Raw genomic sequence first — 12,179 nt, forward strand, 5'->3', positions numbered from 1 at the left:
TCGCTGTGGTCGCTAAGCCCGCGGTATTAATCAGGGCGGCCGTTGGGATGGAACCGGGAACCAAACAGCAAGCGGCGAACGCGCGCGAGTCACAGCGCCTCTGACCAAGAGCGCGAAGTGACGAGGCTGACGACGACGACGACGACAACAACACCGACTGTTTGGTTGGTTACACAGACGGTGGGGTGCTACTCTACGTGACACACGCGACAGGATTTCACAGACCATGTTTTAGTCATAAGCCTTGGTTTGTTCGACAACTTGTGAAATGTGACACGTCTCTCTCTCTGCGCCTGTGGATTTGGCTGGCGGGGCGCTTGGTGGTGGCTACGCACCCGGCCTGTAAGCCCTGTGGAGGCGGCGAGGATTGGTGGATCACACGCAGATGTTGTGAGACTCCCTTCCAGTGGGTGTCGAGGAGGGGCCATGTACCCCGCTTTGCTTGCCAGAAGGCGGTACAGCAACTTTGGAAGACTCCACCAGTTCCGTGTGTATGGGATAATGTGTTGCCCCCTCGCTCTGGTCTCCCCCCACATGTAAACACTCATTAATTGATTGGTAACACCTGAATGCATAGAGGAGCGCAGAGCTTGGGGGGTTGAGTGTTGGCGCTGACTAATCACGTGGCTGCCTTTCCGGCTGCGCTTCGCACCTCTGAGTCTGTCTCTTCGCGAGTGAGCGAATACTGTCCTTTAAAGCAGTCTAACGTTTTGTCATTGTAGTTATTAAATGTTGAGAGGCGTCAGTTTTATTCCTAACCAATATTATTAGGTCATCCAATCAGTGAACGGAGTAAATATTAACAGACGTCAGGCCAATGTTCATTGCACATCGTGGCCCACTTACCCTCGATATGCTGCTGCTGCTGCTCGAGTGCAGAAGCAGGTCAAAAACAAATACCATCGAGCAATGGATTGTGGAGCAGTCTACTCTGCTGCCCACCACGTAGCGTTATATATCGGAACAATAACATTCTGAATTGAGTAGCGTTTCAGTTAAGCGTATTGTTTTGATACATTTACATAAGGGACTTTGTTGCCATCTCGTGGCAATTTTGCGATTAAGTGAAGATGTCAAAAATATATTTGGCTTTACACTTCTCCAAGACATGTATTTTCCCGAAAATTTGTTCAGAATCTAAAAATATTTTACATATTTAACATGTCCCAAAATAACCAAATGGTGGTATTTTTCCAAAATAGCCTCCGTGTTAAACGGTGGTATTTTTGTGATATTTGAAAAAACTGGAGGTGTTATATCTATAACCGTAGCATTGCCAAATGAAAAACTAATTCTAACCTGTCCATCAAAAAAAAAGACTGATAAATAATGGTTGACTTGCATTAAAATGAAACCTCCAGCAAACATGTAAGTTCCCCAAATGTCCAAAATACTGAAGGTGAAAAGATAATAGTGAAATGTGTGAATATTTTGTACAACAATTTTTCTAATATACTTTTTCCAAACTGAAAATGTGCACCAAATATACATAAAACTTAAAAAAAAAATCTGAAAATGGTAAAATTTCGACCATTTAATTTTATTTGACATACTAACATTTTTTTCATGGTTCACTTTTTTTTGTAATATCTGCAAAGTGCAATGGCAAATGTCTTGACAATGATAAAACCAGAAAAAAATACAGAAATTTTGACAAATCCACCATCATACTGTTAAAAAACACGATGTTATTTTGCTTTTGGATAAAAAGTTTCACACAAAACAAGGTATTGAAAAGGGGCAGATGGTTATTATAATAGGCCAGAAAGGCATCAAATAAATAAACATATCCAAGTGCTGTGGTTTTAAATAGGCAAGTGCAACGTTGTCATATATTTGACACACCACATCTATAGTCATTACACAGTGCACAACAGATTCCATTATTGAGGTATCATTGACAGATCATTATTGAGGTAGAGTATTACCTTCAGGAAATCGTCAATAATACTTTCTTTAAAAGGGGACCAGTGTATAATGTATGCCAGGATGGACAATCTAACCATCCCATTAACATAATACAAATTACACACAATACTCAGATTGCAGTTCCTTCAGTATACACATACACAAGCTTGCATAACTTACAGCATACATCATTTTTTTCACATTATCACAACATAAAAATAGAACAAATTATCCCTTAACCCGACACAAAAACCATTTCGTCACCACCCCTTGATGCACGCCGAGATGCCGCTAAGTGACTCGGATGGAACTGGGCTTCATCAGCGCGACAGCAGCACGATCTCGGTGACCTCGGCGGTGCTGCCCAGACGCATGGGCATTCCGTAGAAGACGCTGCCCTGCGAGACGTACACCTGGCTGCGCTCGCCGTGCCGATACAGCCCCGCGAAGAACGGGTTGTAGAGGTACACGGCGAGAGACACGGGAAAGAACTGTCCTCCGTGCGTGTGCCCTGAATGGGATGTGGGAGATGAGGGGTGGGGGGTTGTTGGCATCGGTCGATCATAGCCTTTATTCAAAGCCAGGCGAGAGCTCTGAGACTTCAAGAGTCTCGTTTCCAAGGCAGATCGGCGATAGAAACTATTACAGCATGAAGACAAAAATTCTAAGCATAAACAAAACAAAAGTATAATTGTACAAATGTGAGAGACAAGTTAAATTGTTTACACAATAATTAAATTGATAAAAATGTCCAAATTTGGTCCGTAATTATAAGGCATTAGACATTTAAAAAATACATTCACGATAAGCAAGCAAAGAATATGAAATCTTATTAAAGGATTTCGAGTATAAAGTGTCTGTAAATGTAACATAGATGCAATATAGTAAATGTGGGTAAGGGGAGTGCAGGAACTCGAGAAGACTGGACAAGGTGCCATGGTGTTAAATTATAAGAATTTTATTTCCAACTAAACTTTGACTTTTTATTGTGAAATCTGGGTACGAAGTGGATGGGAGGAGAGGAATTAAGAAATGTGTAGTACTGCTTGTTTTTTTTTATGTGAGGCATATAGTTATGCACCGAGTCATCAATTAAAACATTCCTTAAATCATGATGAGTTGAATCATGCATAAAGTATTAATGTCAATTACATGTCGGCTAATGGAGTGAATAAAACCGTACAAAAGAGCTAAAAAGCAAGAAACAATACAAACGAGACAGTAAAAATTTGGTAAAAAAAATATTTTTCATCGAATCGCGACCTCAAATCACATCAGTGGATTGGTGAATCGTTAAATGTCTATAAAACATCCTGATGTGGCTGTGAGCATCAGATTTGGCTTGCCCCTTGGGATGATGGCCTCATCTCTGTTGCGACCACGTAGGACATTGTGCTGCCCCCTCCTCCACCTCCCTTAGCCCCCCCACTCCCTTGCCATTGTTGAGCGTTGTGATGCATGTGCAAGCACCTGCAAGTACGAGGTCGATGTCCGGACGCTGTTCTAGCGCCGCTTGTGCAGCCCGCGGCTGGTGGGCGAGCAGGATGATGGCGCTCCCTTCCTCGCAGCCCGCCAGCGCTTGTCCCAAGTTCATGCCGTGCCCCGGGTACCTGGCACAAACATCAAAAGCCCTTATCAAAGCAGGATAAGCAAGCAGGAACAATGTTGCTTAAAACAATGTTGGCCACGTTGATCTGTTTAACAGCCTGCATCACCAAGTAAATCAAGTTACGCGTGGCTCTGCAACACCCAACTTTGTTCAACATTTATTTTTCTGCACATGAAAAACACGCTCATAGTAACTTAATGGCTATATTCAATGTGGCTGCAATGTTTTAGAGGAACATAGAGATGGGATGGATATATTTAATCAGAAAACTAAATGTATATATCTTTAAAAAGCAAATCATAAATGTGTGTTTTTACTTGTGAAAAATGCCCCCCAAAAATATTCATAGGCCGAGGAGATTGGCTTTCCTCGCCTAGATCACCGACTGGGCTCCTTGGTCTAGATCCACCACAGGAGGCGAGAGCCAGGGCCAGGCATCGCAGCCGAAACTTTATTGTGGACTTGAGCTTAATGACTTAGTAACAGGCAACTGTGCTGCAAAAATTGCACTCAACACAGGATTTTATGTGACACTTGAAAATTGCAATAAAGTTATGTGCAGTAAAGTTGTACCATATAACTTCAGCTTAATAACCTGATGTGAACATGCTTGCGTGTGCACACATTGAGCGAGGCATTTATCACACTCCGAATAGGGCTGTGCAGTGGTTTTTCAAAGATACAAGGGATGTTAAGAAATATTTTCGATACACACATGACAGATGCGCAAAGTATTGTTGGTGTTCAAAGCGAAGGGTGTTGTTATGCAACAGTAGAAATCATTACATTCATCTATTTAACTGCATTTTCTACTCTCATAAACTTCATTTAGCAATAACTCACTTAAAATTAATATCCACATTAATATTTTGGGCAACTCGAGTCCCTTCCAGTGTCAATATCTCAGTTAAGTGGAGACATTGTGTGTCCTTGCTAAACTCACCCCATTGTGTGTCCTTGCTAAACTCACCCAATTCTCTGCCATTCCCATCTCATCTCACCCTGCTCTCCACCACTTTCTCTCCACTCTGGCAGCCAAGGCATCCTGACAAGGCCCCTTGTTTAACATTTGAACAATGGGCAGTCGCCGATTTCCCCATGGCTTTTTACACTGTTAACTCCATTCCCCTTTGCAAGTTCAGGCTTAAGACCTACGTATTCTTATCTCTGGCTGTCCATTGTCATTTGTAAAAGTGAAATTTATTTTGTCTTTAGTTTTATCTCGATTTGTCCAAATATCTTGATTGGCACTAAAATTATATTCCACAGCACCTGACCTTTCATTTCTTTCCAACTTCACCCTAAACAAAAAAAAACCTTTGCCTTTCCCCCCAACGATCTAACAATGTGCGTGTCTTTTTGCACGGTGTCTTGAGAAGCGGTCGCATTAATAATTGAGACCATTTGATGAAATCATGTTGCGTTATCGCGTGCACATTACGAGCTGAGCTGTTGGCCAGACCCCACACACGCATACCCAATCCTTAACGCCTCAATGTCATCGACACCCGCCAGGCACACGCGCTCCCCCGGCCCGCCGCCAAGGTGCACGTGCTGGTTGTGGAGAGGGTGGACGTTGAGCGAGCGCAGGTACTGGAACCAGGCCTGCACGTCGTGCGTGTAGTACTCGTGGTTACCTGTGCGGACACACAGGGACGTCGTATTGAAACCTTCGCCTTCTAAAGACCGAGCCTGTACTTGCTTCTTGCAGTCCAATTCTCTTGAACGTAACATTAAAATGCGTGCACTTTTTAAAGAATCTTGGATATGTGCATGCTTGAAATTACACTCAGACAGGAAGGTGAAAACGTGGGTCAGAACAAATACAAGTTGGATGTCATATTGATTGTAAGTAAAGTGGCCTTGGGCAGGACACATCACGAAAAGGGATGGAGGTCGATGGTCAAGACTAACAACTGAGTCACATCCAAAGCAGTGAACACACCCGTTTGTATGCCCACGACAGAAATGGAGCAATGCAATAATTTAATGTGCAGGAGCCAGTTAGATTGTTGCATCCCAGCAAGGACTGGCAGTGGCTTGGGGAGGCCCTCATCTGTCAGTGGATAGATCATGGCTGATGATGGTGATGATGATGAAGTAAAACCTACTTTCAATAATGAACGTGTTTACAACTGCATGGCATGCCTGTAACAAAGTATGTGCCCAGGCGTGGGTTCAGCCAGGACAGTGGCTGAGCAGCATCCTTCAAGTTGGACACCAGAGAGTCTGCGAGGTCTCCTACGATGACCACCAAGTCTGCGCCAGTGACAACAAACACACGGTTTAGAGAGGACCATTTTTTTTTCTCTCTTTGATCTGTTGTAGCAGGTATGTAGTTGTACCAAGTTTCCATGGAAAGTCCAATGGAGTCAATTTAAGTGCACTTAGGTTATCAAAGGAGCGGCCTTGCCTTAATTGTCCGAGTTCATCAAATTACGATGGAAGTATGGCTGATCTTTCCAAGAAAAACTTCCGATGCAAGACTTTCCAAGAAGTATTGCAAGCAAAAGGTTAAGAACGTGTTTCTAAATAAAAGTATATGTGCAGCCCTGAAATTATTTAGTCCACTGCTGTGTTAACAAATGCAATGTTAAGTATTAACATAAATGTACATTTAAATGTTCCTGACGCCGATAACAATTTAGATTTTAACATGTTTGTTCGAGTGATGCAATTCCGCTCGGCCCGAGGTTTGACACAGGGAATGCAGGCCAGCCCACGAAGTGACATCAATCCAGTGGATTCGGCCTCCAGGCCCAAATGGCAGCCAACTTTAGCTAACAAAAAAAATAGAAAAACGGATCCTGAGCAGAAACTTCAGACCATACTCAATTCCTGCGGCTCATGGAAATGCAGTACAGTACTGTATTGCACGTGATGTCTTTCATACTGAGAGGCCAATGGCTTTGCTACAATACAAATTGTTCCATAACGGCCGGTATATATAACAATCGAGTTTATGCTTTTAAAGTAAAAAATCCGAAAACCAACATTTTCAAATTTGGGCCCTAAAATAGTGCATCCGTTTTACTCAAGGGCAGGGACCCTCGTTGCCGCTCAAGCGGATAGGCCACATTAAAAGCTTCCAACTGATTGCTCGGACAATGTATAATGCATAATTCAACATGCAATTTTAACTATTTAGTAGGCATACAGCCATCCGCGATGGCCATACGTCTCGCAACATGTAGGCTGTGCACACTGCTGCATCATAAGGGACCCCCATGGTTTATTGGAAGCCGTAATGGATGAGCTTTTTATGGTGGCGCATGGCTGGGAACCAGTCCATTGGTGGCAATGGGTGGTGGATCATGCAGACAGAATGTCAAATGTCCACACCCGATGGACTGCGATATGGCCTGAATTGAGAATGGCAGGAGACAAAGTGTAATCAACCTCGCACGTGTAGACTATTAACCCCTCTCGTATGCGTGGTGGCTTTTCTCCAGGTACCCACATTTCCTTTCCCCACAAGCAAATACAGTAATCCCTCGCCACTTAGCGGTTCAAGTTTCGCGGCCTCAGTGCATCGCGGATTTTTCGAACTGATTTAAAGGCCTCATTATACCTGTGCAGTAACACCATCATCATCATCATTCATCATCACATTCATCGAACTGCACAGGTCTGTCATCGTCATTGTCATCGTCGTTATTGTCATCGTCGTCATTACTGGAGTCAAGTCTCAAGATACGACTGTCATTGGTGAGTGTAGAACACCATAATACGTATCGTATGAGAGAGAGTGAGAGTGAATGTATAATATTAAGGTTTTATAATTAAATAGATTTAAGTAAAATATATATATAAAGTATAAATATACATATTTTAAACATTCTGGTACCCACACACATATACAGAAATTCCTAGGGGGCCAATCCTACTTCGCGGATTTTCACCTATCGCGAGGGGTTCCGGTCCCCATTAACCGCGATAAACGAGGGATCACTGTATTCACGAAATTGACCAAACACAATGTAAAGCCTCCTAAAAATGAGTAAGGCTTTGAATAAATAACAAAATTAAACTAAAGTTACCCGATGTTTCAACCACCGTTAGCCAAAACAGTCTGGCGAAGTTGTGGACAGCAGAGGAAAGTACAGCAAAATGCATTCTTGTAATGTAATTCAATGTTCCCTCACCTATGCTCCCACTTTCACCAACCAGCATGGTCAAGAATGGTCAATTAACCCCCACGACCCACACGGGGTGGGCAGGCCCTCGTCCAACAGTCGATTGACAAAAGGGGCTGCACATGTACAGCTGAATTCTAACTTGTGAAAAAAAATCCAAAACGGTTCAAATGCTTTTGTTCACCCAGGTGCATCACCTACCTGGCCTCAGCCCGTTAGTAATGTCCACCACCTGGGCCAGCTTGCTGCGGCCGACCGTGGGGCCCAGGTGTATGTCTGACAGAAGGGCCACCTTGAGGCCACTCAAGTTGGATGGCAGGCGCTGCAGTCGCACCTCTACCCTGGGTGTGTGGGGTCGCCCGGCAGCGTTGTGCACGGCCAAGAGGGTCATGGACACGGTGAGGAGCAGGGCTATGGCGAGTATCGCGCGGGCCCTCTTCCTTCTCTCGATCTTCTCATCCTCCACCTCCTCATCCTTCTTCATCGCCGGAGTCAGCGCACTGACCGCAAATCTCAGACAGCGGTCCGCGGTGAGCAGGACCAGCAGCCAGAAATTGAGCAGAATGTAGGCGCCCAGACAGGTGCTGGACACCAGCGAGAAGACGTGGGGCTCGATGTGAACCAGAAAGAGGGCGGTGAAGAGGCTGGTGTGGACCAGCAGCAGGAACGTGGCCACGCACGTGGCCCACAAGCCGGACCAAGACTCGCATTTGCCACGGCTGCAAGCGGCGGTGGGCTCGGTCACGCACCTGGTCCAGACGAACTTGGAGGGCAGATAAATGACCACATTGAAGATGGCTATCATCTGCAGGCGGTGCACGCGCGCCCGTGCGACGTGGCTCAGGCGATGGGCGAGGAGGAGTCGCTCGGCGAAGACCGAGAGGACGACCACGGCCCCGGCCACGGCCACTGCGACCCCGAGTCGCAATCTGCTCAACGGCACCTTCATGATTCTCATCAAGTGCGCGAATGGAAGACTGCCACGTGTCGACCACGGCGGCCGGACACTCAATTGTTGTTGTCCAGCGAAGTCGTCGCTTAATGTTTCTGCGAGCGTCGGCAGACGCAGCTCTGGATTAATGTTCCCAGAATTCAACTGTCAGGAGACAATCATAAGAATTATTGCGTTGGCCCTCGCGAGGTCACCCTTGCACCGAGATGCGAGCAAAAAACCCACCACCGTCATCGTGGGCTTCCGCTGCGCGTCAAGTCCACTGGCACTCCTTGGACTGACACGCTGCGTCTGTTTTTAGATTCGATCGCCCCCACGCATGGCACGGCCACACCGGACGGGGGCCTCGTCCCCGTCGTGAGGGTGTGCAGGGTGGTCCAGATGTCTCGTGACCCCCAACATTAATTGACCCCTAACGTTGTTGTACTTTGCTCAGCCATTTGAATACGTTTGCTCAAGTGGAACTGGAAACGTTGCGTAATATTTGTCGAGGAAATGCTGGTTCTCATACACACTTACCGGGCCCCTTTACGAAGACATTGACATACACAATTTAATCTAATTAAGTCGTCATCTTTATATTGCTACACAATTTTTTTTAAGTTTTATATAATTAAATGTGGGGAGGGGGGGGGGTCACAAGACATTTGGACCACGCTGTCAGCTACCAAATCACGGCTTCCCGGCTATAAACCTCCCGGAGCCGTCGCGGCCACCCACGCGGTCGGCGTTGGGCATCTCCGCTGCTCACGGACAACATCGCTCGCTGGCGGTGCCACCGCTGCGACAGGGCAGCACGCACATTCACTCCGCGAGCAAGTTCAAGTTCATGTATTAGGTGTAGCCCTGTGAGCCATTCGGCTCTTGAATCGGGTGCAACCGCAACAAACAAAAAACATGAACAAGCGACGGCGGCGTTCAGTCGGGGCGGTGCAGCGAACGCGCCCGAGCCGGGAGACGGAGCGACGAATATTGAAATGATCTCACGCGCAGGCGACTCGTGGCGGAGTTGTTACCCCGCAGACAACGCCAAGTGACTACGGCTTCTGGAAGGCATTCGTCGAGCGGTGGTGGACTGGCCACTAACACGCACAGAGAGGAGGCGTGGCTCGAGCCGCTTCCGCCAAGGCTCGGAACGATTCGTGGCGGCGATTCCGGCTGCCGTGAGATTCTGGGATCGGTGGCTTTGTTCTCGAGTGCCCTCTAGCGGCCAGGGGGGGGGGGGTTACCTGCGTCGCAACGTGAAAAATACGAATAGAAATAGGTAGGACAATGCATATAATCATCTTCTTGGTTCTTTCGGTGAAGTCACGTAGAAGGGAAATAATGAAAATAAAACATAATAAAATTCTCACGACGTTTCGGCCACAACGCAAGCAGTCGTCCTCAGGTGAAGAACAGGGCTGTCGGAAAGACAGGGCTGTCGGAAAGACAGCCCTGTTCTTCACCTGAGGACGGCTGCTTGCGTTGTGGCCGAAACGTCGTGAGAATTGTATTTTATTATGTTTTATTTTTATTATTGTATTATTTCCCTTCTACGTGACTTTACCGAAAGAACCAAGATGAATCCCTGCAGTCACGAAAGCTTTAAATCGAAATGCATACATTATCAGGGTTGTGTTTTTTGTTTGCATTCCAACCGCAGGTATTGTGGTCAATGCAAACATAACTCCTTGTAAAAAAGGTGTCAATTTTGTTGGCAGATAAAAGGGTAAAAAAAACAATTATCGAAATAGGTATCCCAGAGAATGGTGACCAGTTTGGATGTTCAGAGATTAGCATCCGAATTCTTAACATCGACGGCATCTCAAGAGGCTGCACAGAAGCAATGGGAAGGTGGATTTTATAGAAACAGAACAGCCACAGGCAGAGGGGAGGGGGAAAGAAAGGGAATGTATTGAAGCTGGACACCGACAAAGGTCTGTTAAGTTGACATCACGGATGACTTGGGGCAGCAGTGGAGAATGAGCGACTTCCCACTGAGCCTACGTTGCATGTGGTGTGGGACAGAAAGCCTTTGTTGTTGAAGCAAAACGTGGGTGGGAGCGTAGTGAGATGATAGGGGAGAGGTAGGAGTGTGTGTGGAAGGGAGTAGAGCGAGATAATAGGGGAGAGGTAGGAGTGTGTGTGGAAGGGAGTAGTGAGATATGGGAGAGGTAGGAGTGTGTGTGGAAGGGAGTAGTGAGATGATAGGGGAGAGGTAGGAGTGTGTGGAAGGGAGTAGAGCGAGATAATAGGGGAGAGGTAGGAGTGTGTGTGGAAGGGAGTAGTGAGATATGGGAGAGGTAGGAGTGTGTGGAAGGTAGTGAGATGATAGGGGAGAGGTAGGAGTGTGTGTGGAAGGGAGTAGAGCGAGATAATAGGGGAGAGGTAGGAGTGTGTGTGGAAGGGAGTAGTGAGATATGGGAGAGGTAGGAGTGTGTGGAAGGTAGTGAGATGATAGGGGAGAGGTAGGAGTGTGTGTGGAAGGGAGTAGAGCGAGATAATAGGGGAGAGGTAGGAGTGTGTGTGGAAGGGAGTAGTGAGATATGGGAGAGGTAGGAGAGTGTGTGGAAGGGAGTAGAGCGAGATAATAGGGGAGAGGTAGGAGTGTGTGGAAGGGAGTAGTGAGATGATAGGGGAGAGGTAGGAAAGTATGTAGAGGGGAGTAGAGTGAGATGATAGGGGAGAGGTAGGAGTGTGTGGAAGGGAGTAGAGTGAGATGATAGGGGAGAGGTAGGAGAATGACAAAGGGCTGGCAAGTTGTGGTGACATCGACAACATAGGCCATCATGACCTCGAATAATATTAAACGTGTTAAGATAATCTTGAAAGGAGTTAGAAAATAGATGCACTTGCTTGTCTATTTCGAGTACATGCCTGTTATTCACAGGCGTTTGATTTACAAAAGCAAAGCAATCCAAGAGACTGCGTTAACCACTTGAGTAATGGTTGTATTTTTATTGTCAAGGTAGACAAACGTAAATCATTATATAGTATACCTGCTGTAATGTGTGTTGCACAGCTTCAGAATTAACAAGTGATCCCACCAATACTGGATTTTACTTAAGACTTGAACATAACTTGAAGTAGCCTGGCATACCAAATAATGGGTCAAAATTTGAAATGGGGGTTTTAAAGGTTACAGAACAGAATTCACAAACCTTTATTCGGCATCGCTTTCATCACAATTGTTGCACAGGGTCGTGAGGGATGGCGGTGGCTTGGACAGGCCTTGATTCAGCGGTGGATTTGGTTGTGGCTGATGGTGACGGCGAACTCGTGTATTTTCACGTTTTTCTTCGGTTCATTGTAATTAAGGTAAAAATACAGTATTCCCTCGTTATTCACGAACTTGCTCTTCGTGATTTTGGCTATCTGCGAATCGAATCTGGGACTACACAACTGTATCGAGAAAGTGATGACAAAGTGATGAGAGATAAAGTGAAGAGATAAAGTGAAAATGCGCAGCAGCAGCATCATCATAATTTAAGGTAAGCTCATTTATAAACTAGTATTTAAAACATTATTTATTTAATATCCTTAATATAACCAATTTTTCGTGCAATTATGATCATTTCCATGTATTTTTAAG

At 45.7% G+C, this 12,179-nt stretch overlaps 1 protein-coding gene across 1 annotated transcript; it reads right to left on the reverse strand.

The window, feature by feature from the left end:
- Positions 1–1,519: 1,519 nt before the first annotated feature.
- TMPPE (transmembrane protein with metallophosphoesterase domain) lies at positions 1,520–12,042 on the reverse strand. The gene is made up of 6 exons (XM_078606413.1): positions 11,749–12,042; positions 7,855–8,749; positions 5,666–5,776; positions 4,995–5,154; positions 3,379–3,518; positions 1,520–2,419 (listed from the first exon to the last, which is right to left on the reverse strand). Exons 2-6 carry the CDS (start codon positions 8,609–8,611, stop codon positions 2,229–2,231), a joined length of 1,359 nt encoding a protein of 452 aa, XP_078462539.1. The 5' UTR covers positions 8,612–8,749; positions 11,749–12,042; the 3' UTR covers positions 1,520–2,228.
- Between the last annotated feature and the right edge of the window lie 137 nt (positions 12,043–12,179).

Source organism: Lampetra planeri, chromosome 26, assembly GCF_965212315.1.
Source record: "Lampetra planeri chromosome 26, kcLamPlan1.2.h2, whole genome shotgun sequence".
Taxonomy (NCBI): domain Eukaryota; kingdom Metazoa; phylum Chordata; class Hyperoartia; order Petromyzontiformes; family Petromyzontidae; genus Lampetra; species Lampetra planeri.

What these genes read in the sequence shown, in the direction of transcription:
- TMPPE (XM_078606413.1), bottom strand. Translation starts at nt 8,611, where the DNA reads ATGAGAATCATGAAGGTGCCGTTGAGCAGATTGCGACTCGGGGTCGCA. An exon ending in GGGCACATACTTTGTTACAG is followed by an intron (nt 5,155 to 5,665) that starts GCATGCCATGCA and finishes GTGTCCGCACAG; the next exon opens with GTAACCACGAGTACTACACG. An exon ending in ATTGAGGCGTTAAGGATTGG is followed by an intron (nt 3,519 to 4,994) that starts GTATGCGTGTGT and finishes TGTTTGTGCCAG; the next exon opens with GTACCCGGGGCACGGCATGA.